Source organism: Corylus avellana, chromosome ca4 (genome assembly GCF_901000735.1).
Source record: "Corylus avellana chromosome ca4, CavTom2PMs-1.0".
Lineage (NCBI taxonomy): Eukaryota > Viridiplantae > Streptophyta > Magnoliopsida > Fagales > Betulaceae > Corylus > Corylus avellana.
The window spans coordinates 519,462-533,442 of NC_081544.1; the positions used below are offsets into that span (position 1 = coordinate 519,462).

Consider the following 13,981-nt stretch of genomic DNA (forward strand, 5'->3'; position numbering starts at 1 on the left):
AATTCAGATGAGGCACCATAATATTCAGATTCGTGGCAAGCGTGAAGGATAAGCTGTGACTGTAGTACTCTAGTACATTGAGGAAGGAAAACAATACGTACATATATGCAAGCTTGAAAAAGAAAAGTCATATTTGGGAGGGCCAGCCTGACGGCCTATCAGTCTAGCCATGAGTCCAGAATCCTTAATTTGAACATTGGTTGAAAAGTTTGGCCCCAAATTACCTCTCATTCAACTTAACTATTTTTCGTTGGCCCAATTGGGGCACTGTCTTGATTGTTATGCCCTCAAAATGATATTGTTCAACGTTTCATTTTAATTAATACTATTAATTTGCATAATTCTTGAAAGATATCCTAATTATCTCTTAATAAACATATATGAACTGAACTGCAATTTTATGTATGTGGTGTAAAAGTGAGAAACAAAATTCAAAAAAAGAAAGGAAATATATATATATGTGTGTGTGTTTTTGGTTTGTAGAGCTAGCCATTTCGTTGGTTGAACCATCAAAAAGAGGTTGCTTATCATCCTTGGCAAAAATCAGCGCCTTGAAAATCTTCATGATTCTGTGAGGTAGGTGTTCGTAAAATTAAGTTCCTCCATGCAGTTTCTTTCTTGCCTTCATTTCCTCTGCAGTGAACAAGAATCTTTGGTCTGTGTTGTGGCCCATTTTTAAGCCATTATATTGCTTGAAAGGGGCCCGGCTAACCTATTCTTCTTGGCAAATTCCTATCCATGGTCCACCCCTTTAGGTTACAGAGGGTCCTTTGTCTTGTCCCTGAAATCAGGCAACCACGTTCATGGTCATTTGGAATTTGGAATAGATTAAAATGACAATATCTATCAAATATTTTATTTTGACACCCTTTTCTTGTTTGAGCACGTGTGACGTAAGAGTAATGCTATATTATTTACTTATTTACTATATTTATTTCTATTGATTAATATAATGTATTTTCCTTAAAATAAGTATTTGCATGAAAATCTACATAAACATTTCACATCAAAATAAATGAGTACATTTCGAATATTAGTTTTTGTTTTTTGTTTCTTGGTTTTTTGCATTTCTCCTTTTTGTTTTTGGGCCAGATTGGGTTTGCACTTTGGATATAAACAATGACCTGTCATTCTACGAACTAGTTAGGAAGGAGGAAGGTTGTAACGTTACGCCACCATCAACGATGACGCTGGTCGCTGGAGTTTCTTCGTCTTTCTTTATTCAAGTCTTTTCAAGTGCTTTATCTCTGGCTCCAACCATTTTCAATCACTGTGAACCCTTTCTCTCTTTTGTTTTTTTTGGTACTAATTATTGAATCCTGTTACTCATTCAGATGGAGCCCACTTTGACGTTGAATCTCGGCTATTGTTACTGGATTTTGATCATGCCTTGAAATTTCTTGAAAGTTTCCAATCCTACTTCCAAGAAATTTTGACAAAGAACGAGAAAGGATGGTCTGGGGCTGGGTTTCCTGGTAGCTTTCCGAGCTGCCCAAGCCCTGTACTCTTTCTCATCCCCTGCCAAATTCCAAGAAAATTCCCGGTCTATAACTATAACTATATATATGGGCCAGCAATCTCCTTTAATTTATGGTAGTAGTCCAACAATCTCTTACGCTTTGAAATAGACAACACTATGGCCAGCGATATGATTGAAGGCGAGCTGAACGTGTTAACAATGTCCAACGATCAGATCGTGAATCTAATTTCTCCAACCCATCTTCCTGCTGAAGAAAAATTTGATGCCGGCTCTCTTTTCGTGGTCGTCAAAAACATTCTTATTCGCGTAACCGATATTGCTCGCCGTGTTTGTTGGGTATGTATGTTTCTACCATCATATTCTTTATAAGATTTTCTTTTTTCACTTTTGCTTTCTAGCTAGTCCAAATTAAGGTGGTATATAAATTTAATAGTCAAGCTGCAATAAGATTTAACAAGTTTATTCCAATAGAGAACAAATAGATCGATGAGATAATATTATTTTTAGTTATATTGATGGGTTCAAGTTAATTATACATATAGGGACGGGAACACCTAGAGAAACCGGAGGAAAAGGCTCTGTCAAGAGCCAGCTTCGATCCACTTCTATGCACACTACTCAAGCAAGTTTCCTATGAGGTAATTACAAAGAATACCATTTTTCACCCCCATGAAAATCTTGAAAACCACCCCCCCCTCCCTTTTTTCCCCCAATTAATGTTTGTGGCATGAATTAGTTACCAAATTAGAAATTTTTTTAGATGGCATGCAAGGCTCCAGGTGTGGAAATTGCACACAAAACAACAATGTCAATACTTGATAAACTCTCAAGCTACTCATGGAATGCTAAGGCAGTGCTGACACTTGCGGCATTTGCTTTGGATTATGAGGATATAATATTATTGGCTCTTGCCCAGCTTCACTCATCACACCAACTCGTCCAATCAGTGGAACATATACCAGCTGGTATGCTCAAATACAACAGGGTTAGCGAACTTAACGGAATTATCTATTACACATTGACCATCATGGAGCCCATCTTTGAGTTGAAGAAGCTATCTACTATTAACAAGGATATAAATCATGATGAAGCAGCATATGTCTACTGGATTATCATTACCATTGTAGCTTGTATACCTCATATGCGTTGCCTCACTAGCGATGAGTAAGTTGTTCTTGACCTTGACATGTCCTTTGTTTAGAAATCATTAATTGTCATGTCACAATTATAAGACTTGTTGTAATGCAATTGCTTATTGGCGCCAATTCATAGGCGTCTACACGAGCGGGTTGTCAAAATAAAATATTTGATAGATAATATTAATACACTTTTTGTGTTTGCCTGATTTCAGGGACAAGACACAGGATTCATTGCCCTTGGACCCGACAATCAGTGATCAAACCCTCGTCCACTTAATGAGTAGGATGAGAATTAGCCGATTACAAACAGGTTAGCCAAATGGCCAATTTCAATCATAATTAAGGAAGCATGCTCCATTGAATCTGTTGCACATCCAATATAATGGCTTAAAAATGGGCAATAACAGGACTGACCAAAGATTCTTGTTTACTGCAGAGGAAAAGAAGGCAGGAAGGAAACTGAAGGAATTTTTACAAACACCTGACGAAATCTTGGAGGTTTTCAAGGAGCTGATTTTCGCTAGGAATGATGTGCAGCCTCTTATTGATGGTTTGACCAATGAAATGGTTAGCTTTACAAATTAAAACACACAAACCTTATTTTTTAGAATTTTTTTTTTCTCACTTTTGCATAATATAAAATTGCACCTCATATATGGTTAAGCCTATATCTGTCAAGAATTATGCAAATCAATAATATTAAAATGAAATGTCGAGCAAAATTATTTTGGGCTTCAGCAATCAAGACTCTGCCCAAATCCAAAAATTATTGGGACAGCAAAAAATAGTCGAACAAGAAGTTTGGGGACAAACTTTCCAACATATATAGGTTGAAAGGATTCCCGACCGGCTTGCAGGTCGTGAGGATGGCCCTCTAAACATACTTTTCCTTTCCAATTAAGTTTGTTGGTACGTAATGTTTCCTTTATCAATGTACTAGACTACAGTCACAGCTCCTTCACACCTGCTACAAAACAGAATATTATGGTACCTCATCTGAATAATGTTCAATAGACATATCAAAAATAATTTATTGAACAATTGACTTGATTTTTCACAGTTGTCTTGCACAAACAGGTTAGCATCGATGTGCTGAAAAAGAAGAATGTTCTATTGTTCATTTCAAGCCTAAACATCTCTAATGATGATATCTCAATTTTGATGTTAATTTATGATGGAATAAGGGAGAAGAGGGACCAATACAAAATTGTATGGATCCCAATTGTGGAACAATGGACCGATGACCTACGAAAGAAGTTTGAGATGTTGCGGTCTAAGATGCCATGGTACATAGTGCAATACTTTTCACCAGTAACAGGCATCAAGTTCATTGAGGAGGAGTGGCACTTTGAGAATATGATTAGGCAAGTGGATTTCACATGGACTTTCTCACAATGTATTACCAAAATTCTTAGTTGGATTAGGCTAGTAGGTCCCATATGGCACGCCCAAATTACTAGCAATTCGGAGAGTAAATTGCCAGAAATCTCAATCCGAGAGAATAAACCTATTGTCGTAGTGATGAACCCCCAAGGGGATGTTGTAAACGAAAATGCATTCAACATGATTCAAGAACGTGGAATGGAGGCCTTCCCTTTCTCTCGGTGGATTCCTGAATTTCGCATGGCTTATCTTCAATCGTGCTACATGACACCACCTGGACCTTACGCGGTAAAGTCTTTTTCACAACTCTAAATACATACATATCCTTTGCATATATATATATATATATATATATGCACATATTATTGCATGTAGTTTTAGGCAAAATTCATACTGCGCCTTCAAATACATTTTAAGGTTAGACATATATGTCTTGTGCAATCAGATTGAAGAGTACACTTTCCTCTGTGGAGGCAAGAACAACATATGGATCAAACAATTTTCCAAGAAAGTAAATGTTGTGGCTGAGGATCCAGTCATAAAGGAAGCATACATTTCCATAGAATTGTCTTGCAATGGAAAAAGCCACAAACAACAACCTTTTTGGAAACGCACCAAGACTCCGAAGAAGACTGAATCTGACCTTGGGAACCAAGAAATTCAAAAGTTATTGCATTCCTTCAAGAATGAGAGTAGATGGGCAGTGTTGACCAAATGGTCTACAAGAGTAGTCAGTGATCATGGGACAACAATTCTAAAGGTTTTGGAGGCATTTGAAGAGTGGAAGGTGAATGTCCCTAAGAAAGGCTTCGAGATTTGCTTCAAAGAGTACCATGAAAAGTTTCTTCATAGACATCATGGAATTCATCCATAAAAGAGAGCTCCCTCTCAATACTGTTTTTCTGTACCAGGCCCAATAATCTCTCCTTCTCACTCTCTAGTTTATACCATTCTCTATTGCGTATATGTTTGTAGTGATTCAACGTAGACCCTTCCGCTTTTGATAAAGCTTAATAAAGTACGTTGATATGGATTGTAGTACTTCTTGTTGTCTTAAGTGAATGGTAAATTAATATAATCTGGATTCAACTTTTCTTTTTCTTTTTCTTTTTCTTTTAATTATTCTTAACCATCAACAGCCTTACTTTTTACTTCAAATTTTCATAATTTATTTTGTTCCACAAGGAACAAAATTCAAGGATCTAAATTTTTTCTGAAGAGAATTTAGAGCGGAAGACTTTTCACTTATAAGCAAAGATAACTCTAATTTAAACTCATATTCAACAAATACCTAGAGTGAATCTAAAATATCATAACATAAATAAATCTTTAAATGTCGCGATTAGAGACCAACCATCAAAATACAAAGATATTACAATCCAAATTTAACCACCACAAAACATAATCAAAGCCTACTCTTAACAAGATATATAAAGCATGAAGATGATCTCAATCATGTCCTAGCAGGGGGCTTCATCAACATCCCACATGTACTTGAGCCACACATAATTTAACTCCTCAAAAATGATTTGAATCAAGTCATTCAAAACAACTAGATGCTTTCCGGAGTCTATCTTTAGCTAAAGTATCATTTAAAATAAACACTTGTCAGCTAAATAAAACACCACTTGTTGGAATTTTATGCCCTCCTCTTAAAAACTCTTATATATATATTAACCATTATTCCAATACCTCTCACTTGTGAGTTTAGACTATAACTTAATATAATCATTCTAACAAAAAAAAAAAAAAAAAAGCTAAAAGATTTTTCAAGCACAAAAAGACGCCATCCAATTGCAACAACATAAAACGATAACATTGGCATAAGATTACCATTGTGATCAAGATACCCTTTACTTCCTAATACTAGCTAGCTAGTGACACTGGTTACAAACTTAGACACGTACATCATTATTTGGTGGTAATAAGTTGTAAACTTAGACACGTACATCATTATTTGATAAAATAGTCAATTTAGCAGCACTTTAAGTTGATGGTGCACTTCAATGGTACAAGAACAGTAGGACATTCCATGATATCCGTGGCAGGCGACGAGTTTGAATAAGCTTGTCATGGTGCTCTTTAAAGCAAATCTCGAAGCTTTTCTTATGCAAATCCACCTTCCACTCTTCAAACTCCTCCAAGACATTTAGAACTGTCGTCCCATGACCAAAGACTACCCATGTAGATGCTTTGGTCAACATGACCCATTGACCCTTATTCTCGAAGGAAGGTAATAAATTTGTAATTTCCCAGTTCCAAGGGTCGGTGCGTTTCCGTTTGCGACTTTTTTCAATGTAAGACAATTCTATGGAAATTGATGCTTTCTGTATGTCTGGATCCTCAGCCACAACATTTACTTTCTTGGAAAATTGTTTAATCCATGTTTTATCCTCGCCTCCACATAGGAAAGTGTACTCTTTGATCTGATTACACAATATATATATATATAGCCTCAAATTAATATTGTTATATTGAAAAGTGCATATATTATGAATTTTGCCAAAAACTGCTTAATTGCATGAATATCCACATACATATGTGCAAATTAAAAGATATGTATGTACGTATATTTCATTAATTAATTATTTAGAGTTGTAAAATTAATAGACTTTACTGCATGAGGTCCAGGTGGATTCTTGGAAAACGCATATGGGGTTTGGACCCGTGGAGTGAAAGGGAGGGCCGTCATTCCACGTCGCTGAATCGAGTGGAGTGCATTTTTGTTTTCCACAGTCCCTTGTGGGTTCATCATTGCGACAATAGGCTTATTTTCGAAGTGCCGCTCCTCCTTAATGAACTTGATGTGCGGTACTGGTGAAGAGTATTGCATTGTATACCATGGCATCTTAGACAGCAACATCTCCGGGTGAATGTTGAACCACTGCAAACTAAGAACAATAGAGAATATTGTTATAAACCAGCTGAGTCCAAGACCAAGAGGGAGAGATTATTCTAGCTGCTAAAAAAAAGAGTTGGGTTTCACCTTGGCTGCGAAAGTACAGACCTTTAGCTCCTGCAAATGAAATGTAGATTTACTGTATGGGCTCTCAGACAATTATAGAGGCCTACAGGTTTGGTTATAAAGACAAATTTAAAGGGTCTCTCTCTCACCCCCATACGCGCGCGTTTCCTTTGACTCGGAGGGAGCGAGGTTGAATAATCTATCTACCAAGAGATGTAATTAATGATATCATCAACGATGAGTACTCCTTGGTCTTTCTTTATTCAAGTTTATTCAGGTGGTTTACCGGTGGCTCGAAGCATTTTCAGATCTCACCATAAACAGAGTGCGTAACAGCTCTATCCTTTGTGTTTGGTGGATCAACAATGAACATAGCATAAAAACCAACAAGACCAATTCATTTTACAGATTATTAAAAGACCAGCAAATAAATATAATGTCTTCTTCGATAATGATATAAAAGCCAATTACCAACCATTGACTGCTTCATTTTGCAGATTAATCAAAGACTTGATTGATTATTATAAAAGCCAAGAGTCCTCTCATCAGCAAGCAGGATTCACGGGAAACTTCTGGATGATCATGATCTTCCAAACAATAATCATTAAGTAAATGCGATTCCCACTAATCCATTGAAATCTGGCTCACAAAAGTCATCTGTTTCCACACTGAAAAGTCAAGCATTGCCAAAAGATTGACTTTTCTATCAATCTGAGTGTTTTGAATCACAGAAGAACATGTGGCATTATCCTTAGCTGCTGATGTTGGATATCATAGAATTCATATTGTTAACAAAGTCTTTGAATAATCTGCAAAATGAAGCTGTCAATGTTTGCCGCAATTGACTTTTATATCATTATTTATTCTTCACACGCGAAACTAAAAAAAAAGATATTTTATTGTTGAAGTAGACTGAAAAGAAAATTAGATTTTAGAGAAATATGTGACCAGAAGACAAGTATTTAGAAAAGACAAAGCTTATTTGTTTAATAATAATAATAATAAAAATAATAAAACTATGTAAATTGTCTTTGTTGTCTACTGATGCCCTACTCATGAACATGTATATTTCTTTGAGATATGTATAAAAGAAATTGGTAGACTTAACTTATTTCATAAAACTAGTTTTATAGGAGAGGGTTATTGATTCCTTATAAATATGCCAAAAGTCTTGTGCACATGTATTGTAGAATCATTCATCAACACTCTCTTTCACCTGCAGACCAGTATTTTTCTTGATTCTTTTTCATGAGTAGGTAGTATTGGCCTCATTCATCCTAGCTTTGATACCAAGTTTAAATCACCATTTGTCCTAAAAGTTTAAACTGGCAACAAAAGTAAATTTAATCATTTAATCAGCACTTTAACATATATTTCATTGCGAGTTTTATATTCTCACTCAATAAAAAAATTAAAGAAAAAAGATTTTGTTCGTCATTGAAATTTTCAATAGTCTGCCATAAAAGTCTTTTAATAATCTGCAAACACAAAAGAGCTATTACGCACTCTGTTGGTCATTGAGATTTTTGAACCTATAGAATATAGTTGGTGAGATCTGAAAATGTTAGGAGCCACCGCCAAAGCACGTGAATAAGAGATTTGAATAAAGAGAGACCAAGAAACACCATATAATCCGAGTCAAATTTTCGAAGGATGAGATTTTATATAATAATGAAATACAGGCACTAGAACCTGTTATGGCAAAGAGATTTATTTTAAAAAGAATTGTTCAAGTTGATGCCGATGCCATAGCCGGCTCTATATTTATTCAACTTCACCATTCTATTATGTTAACCTGACATCATTAAATATTCATCCTTAATTAAAAAATAAATAAATCTAAGGGCGAGGCTTGCATGCGGTAGTTAAAAACGTGATGGTTTTGGGTAATAAAAAAATAATATAAAATTTATTAAATATTAAAAAAAATAAAAATATTAAAAAACTAAACAAAAAAAAAAATCAAAATCAAAGCAGCCACCCCCACTCCAGAGCCAGCCACAAAAGGCCAACCCAAAAAAAAAAAAAAAAAAAAAAAAAAGAGAGATTGGGCCACCCCCAAGGGCCTGGAGGTGGTTTCATCCACCCCCATACCGGCCGTATAGGGGGTGGCCAAAACCACCCCTAGGCCAAATAGGGGTGGCCGAAACCACCCCAGGAAGGGCTTGGGATGGTTTTGGCCACCCCATTTTGGCCAAGGGGTGGCTGGAGCTACCCCTTTGATTTTGATATTTTTTTTTTTAGTTTTTTAATTTTGATTTTGATTTTGGCCAGATGAGACAATAACGTTTATATCTCTGATTTTTTTATAAAATTCTAAATTTAGTCTTAATTTCAAATTAAAATAATAATAATAAAAAAAATAAAAAGTTTTTTGGCCTTATGACCCGTGAGTCAGCAAACCCACGACTGGGTCCCAGCCAAACCTAACTGTGGGTCTGCTGACCCATTTATTTTTCTTGTTTGCTTTTTTTAAAAAAAATAAAAAAAAAAATTAGGGATATTTTGGTTTTTTTTAGGTATTGTTGTTAGCAGTTAACCGCTAAATCTGACTGAGGGGTTCAAATTAACTGCAATTGAAAGTTTATGATTCAAATTGAGAAGTTTTAAAATTTGAGAGTTTATCAAATCGTGTGGTAATTCAAAAATTTAAAGTGAAGTTACCCTAATTAATTATGCAGGTGGTTTACCGGTGGCTCGAAGCATTTTCAAATCTCACCCAAAAGAGAGCGCGCAATAGCTCTTGTGTTTGGTGGATCAACAATGAACATAGCATAAAAACCAACAAGACCAATTCATTTTACAGATTATTAAAAGACCGGCAAATAAATATAATGGTTTTTCGTTTTACGGGTCTAGAAGAGATTTAATGATTCCCCTCCCCAAGTCCGACCCAGCTGGATTGGGATCCCGGCAATGTTTAAAAATTGTCTGGGTAACAATTTTACATTAATGCATCTAAGGGGATATTATCAAATGCATCATTTGGGATGTGTAGGATTCCTCTTTTAGTTAAAGTGTTTTACCCATAAACAAGTAGTGATCAACTAGTGCCTGATTTTATTATTATTTAAAATATATATCATCCTTAGAAAATCAGACTTCGATTATGCTGGAGTTTATTGGTCTTTCTTTATTCGAGAGTCTTTTTTTATTCACCGCCCACGGCTTTAGCGGTGACTCTAATATAAACATTTTCTTGGTCCTTCTTTATTCAAGTCTTTTACTCACCTGCTTTAGAGAGAGAGAGAGAGAGAGCAACTTCTTTTTCTTTATAACCCCCATCCTTTCTTTTGTTTGAGGCCTCAAAGCAGATCAACTCGTTTTTGATTGGTGTCCGTGTCACGTGTGGCATACTTAGGTAGCCTTGAACCAGGTTAGAAATCTCTCCCTCTTAATTACTCTCTACTTAATTTATACCATTCTCGCTTACATTTTAATGATTTGTGCAAATTTCCACCATTTTTACTTACATTTAAGCTATATATCATATCAACTCGTAAATTTAGCAGTAAATATTTCTTGAATACTATACAAGAATACGTTGAGCTCGATCGGAATCTCTAAAAACACAGAAATTAAAATGTTCTTTTGCTGAAATTCTTACTAGGATTCGATATATATTGGTCATTCACAGCATTGAACATTTTTTTTTTTTTTAATTCTAGTAATTCTTGTGATCTTTGTCATCAGGAAATTTAAGAAAGGCAACTTGATAGATGGGAGCGCGAGAATCAACGCAACAAGAAGCAAATGCTTTAATTAGAAATGAACATGAATGTGAAAGTTCGGTAAATATTGACATGACAAAATTGGTAGAGAAAGTACCTGAATGTTGTATCTACAAGGTTCCGGATCCCCTTCGCAAGTTGAACGAAGAAGCCTACAATCCTCAGGTTATTTCAATAGGGCCTTTTCATCATGATCATGGCAACAAAAAATTGCAAACTATGGAAAAATATAAAGTGAAATATCTCGAGGCATTCCTCGAACGGGTCAAGATAAACATGGAGGATTTAAAACAGATTGTTAAGGATTCTAAAGAAAGTATTTGTCAACGTTATGCAGAGACTTTTACTGATCTTAGTAGTGATGATCATTTTGTGACAATGATCGTGACAGATGCATGCTTCATTATTGAGCTTTTTTTAAGAAATAAGTTCACCCAGTGGACTTCTGAGGACAAGATAGTATTAAAGCCATGGTTGGCTACTAAGATGCAGCTAGACCTTATTTTACTTGAAAATCAACTTCCTTTTTCCATTATTGACAAATTATTTGAACGTGCATTTGCATCTAGGCCAGTACCTACTTCCTTGGTTGAGCTTTCCTTTGAGTACTTTCAAAATTACAATAGTCAAAAGATGTCTCTCGATCCTGAGTTGGAAATATTGCATTTTTCTGATTTGCTTAGAAACTTTTACCTACCTCCTCGCCGTCCGCTACCAAATAGAAAGCTTAAAACAGTTGAGCATATGTACAGTGCAACCCAGCTGGATGGGGTAGGATTGAAGTTTGAGGTGGATCTTTCAAGCAATTGTTTACTTGACCTTGACCTTCACTTAGACTGGAAGAAGAGAGTGTTAAAAATTCCACGCTTTACCTTGGACAATGAGACCGAGCATTGTGTGCGAAATCTCTTGGCCTTGGAACAATGCCACTATCCAAATAAGACACATATTACTGACTATTTTATCCTGTTAGATTTCCTCATCAAGAGTGAAAAAGATGTGGATTTACTTCGTCAGCAAAGGATCGTGGTTAGTGGGTTCGATAACAAACAGACAACTAATTTCATCAACAATCTGGGCACAAGTATGATTTATTCAACCATGAGCCCCAAATATTATGATATTTGTATCAAATTGAAAAAATTCTACGAGAATCCTAGTTGGCCGGAATACATAAGACGGACTTGTTTTAGCACACTTCTTCGGATGGCCGCTTTGACTGTTACAATTCTTACTTTAATACAAACTGTGTGTTCTCTTATCTCTGTAATACCGCATCACTAAAGTTTGTGTATTTCAAATTGTACTGGATTGCATTGTAATTTCATTTCATTTTTCTTTTGTTTTTATTGTAGGCTTGTGTTAGGATTAAAGCCAATTCGAATTCGATTTTATTTTAAATAAAATTTGTTTTGTTTTGATATTTATCATTCATGAGATGAATTAAAGTCCTTGTGTTATATTGAATGTCATTGGGTACATTTAGTGTGACAATTAAGGACGTACACAAGGAGAATTTCAAATTTAATCATGATTTTTTTTTTTTTTTACATGTCCACACAAGGGAATGATTCAAACTAGTGACATCCGCTTCATGAGACATGGTACACAGCCGATTGAGCTACTCCTTGAGGACAATTTAATCATGATTTATTTGTTAAACATATATATTACACTAAATTTCACCCCATCTGGAATAAATAGAATTCGTAGCTATCTCAAATAATGTGATAATAACTATATGAAATTATTACATAATTCTGAATCAAAAACAAATTATGATGCATGAAGAGAGCAAGTCAAAGAATTATAAGAAAAATAAAAAGGTCTGTGTGGTAGAGATCTTCAAATGAAGAATCTTTTAAGATTGCTTCATTTTTTTTAAGAATATAATAATATTTGATGATCATATAATGTAGCGGTTTTTAACTTATATTCGCGATGCCGTTTCAGTCGTTATTTCGAAGTTTTTTGAGGATCAAGCCAAGTGTACTTACCATCAAAGGTGGTAGTTTAATAGCCCAAGGAAATTCCCAAGTGGTTAGGTAAATATTAAGGTGTGGGTTCGAATTTCTACAATGAAAAATCCTCATGCCTGATTAGTATAAACTACATTGGTTCTCATTGATGCCCTGGTGGGACGGACGGTTAAGCTATGATTCAGCTGGTCTTGAAGGTATGCTTGCAGTTTCCGCCATCTAAAACTCTCCTGAGCAATTCCCCGCTGGTTGGTGCTATTATGGTCACGCCCAGGTAGAATAGCTACAATTGGTCTCCCCCTCCAACCTTTTTTAATTAAAAAAAAAAAAAGTCAAGTGTACTTTCTTTCATCAAATTTGTTTGCAGATTTCTCATAAAAGGCCATTCCTTAAGCATAATTGTTTGCTTACTTGACCTTCCGTTTCAAACTTTGATGAATAAAGAGTAATGTTATTATTTACACACATTTCACATCGGATAATGTGACGTATTTTAAGTGGTTTCTCTTATGTTAAATACTTAAAAAAAATATAATAATAAAAATAAAAATGTACTAAAAACTTGATAGTTAGTATAAAATGAGGATTTTCTAATGCCAAATGCTCGATCATCAATTCACACCTGCAAAAAAATTTTAAAAAAAAAAAATTGCAAGCATGAGAGCCTGTCAAAGTAATGTCAAATCAATATATTTTCAAAATATTAAGGCTTGAAAAAAATTGAAACAAGCCTAAAATATTAAAATCAGCTTAAATTATTTTCAAAATCATTTAAATAGGCCTTAATAGAGACCCAAAGAAGGTCCAATAGACTAAAATAGGCTCAAAAGCCTCATTACCTAATATGTGAATAGCGAATAATTATCACAATATATAACCGCGCGAATGCGGTTAGTAAAAACATGTTGCAAATGTGGATGCAGATCTAAAAGTACGTAATATCCTCATTTTGCGGACGCAACCACAAATATTGCAAATAACCTTATCCACATCTGTGTTCACCCCTAGCTTTGAGGCTGAAGTCAATATAGTGTTTGAGAATGAAATATAAATGTATTAAGTCTGAGTTTTGGGCTTAAGGCCAAAGTCCTCTATACCAAGCTTGAGCTTCTCTTTTATAGCATTTTGCATGTACTGGAGCATGTAAAGACCTAGTTTATACCAAGTTCTTACAAAAGTTATTTTTTATAAAAAATAATGAATTTAGTTATTTAACCACCATAGACTCTAATTTAACATCGTGATTTTTGACTTATTTAAATGGGATTTTAAGTATAATCATTCTAACAAAAAATGCTATAAAT

General features: G+C 35.0%; 1 protein-coding gene across 1 annotated transcript; it reads left to right on the forward strand.

Annotated features, from left to right (window-relative positions):
- The first annotated feature begins 1,636 nt into the window (after positions 1–1,636).
- LOC132177151 (protein SIEVE ELEMENT OCCLUSION B-like) lies at positions 1,637–5,043 on the forward strand. Its single transcript, XM_059589387.1, has 7 exons — positions 1,637–1,816; positions 2,023–2,118; positions 2,241–2,644; positions 2,832–2,929; positions 3,056–3,186; positions 3,697–4,290; positions 4,448–5,043. Exons 1-7 carry the CDS (start codon positions 1,637–1,639, stop codon positions 4,874–4,876), a joined length of 1,932 nt encoding a protein of 643 aa, XP_059445370.1. The 3' UTR covers positions 4,877–5,043.
- The last annotated feature ends 8,938 nt before the right edge of the window (positions 5,044–13,981 follow it).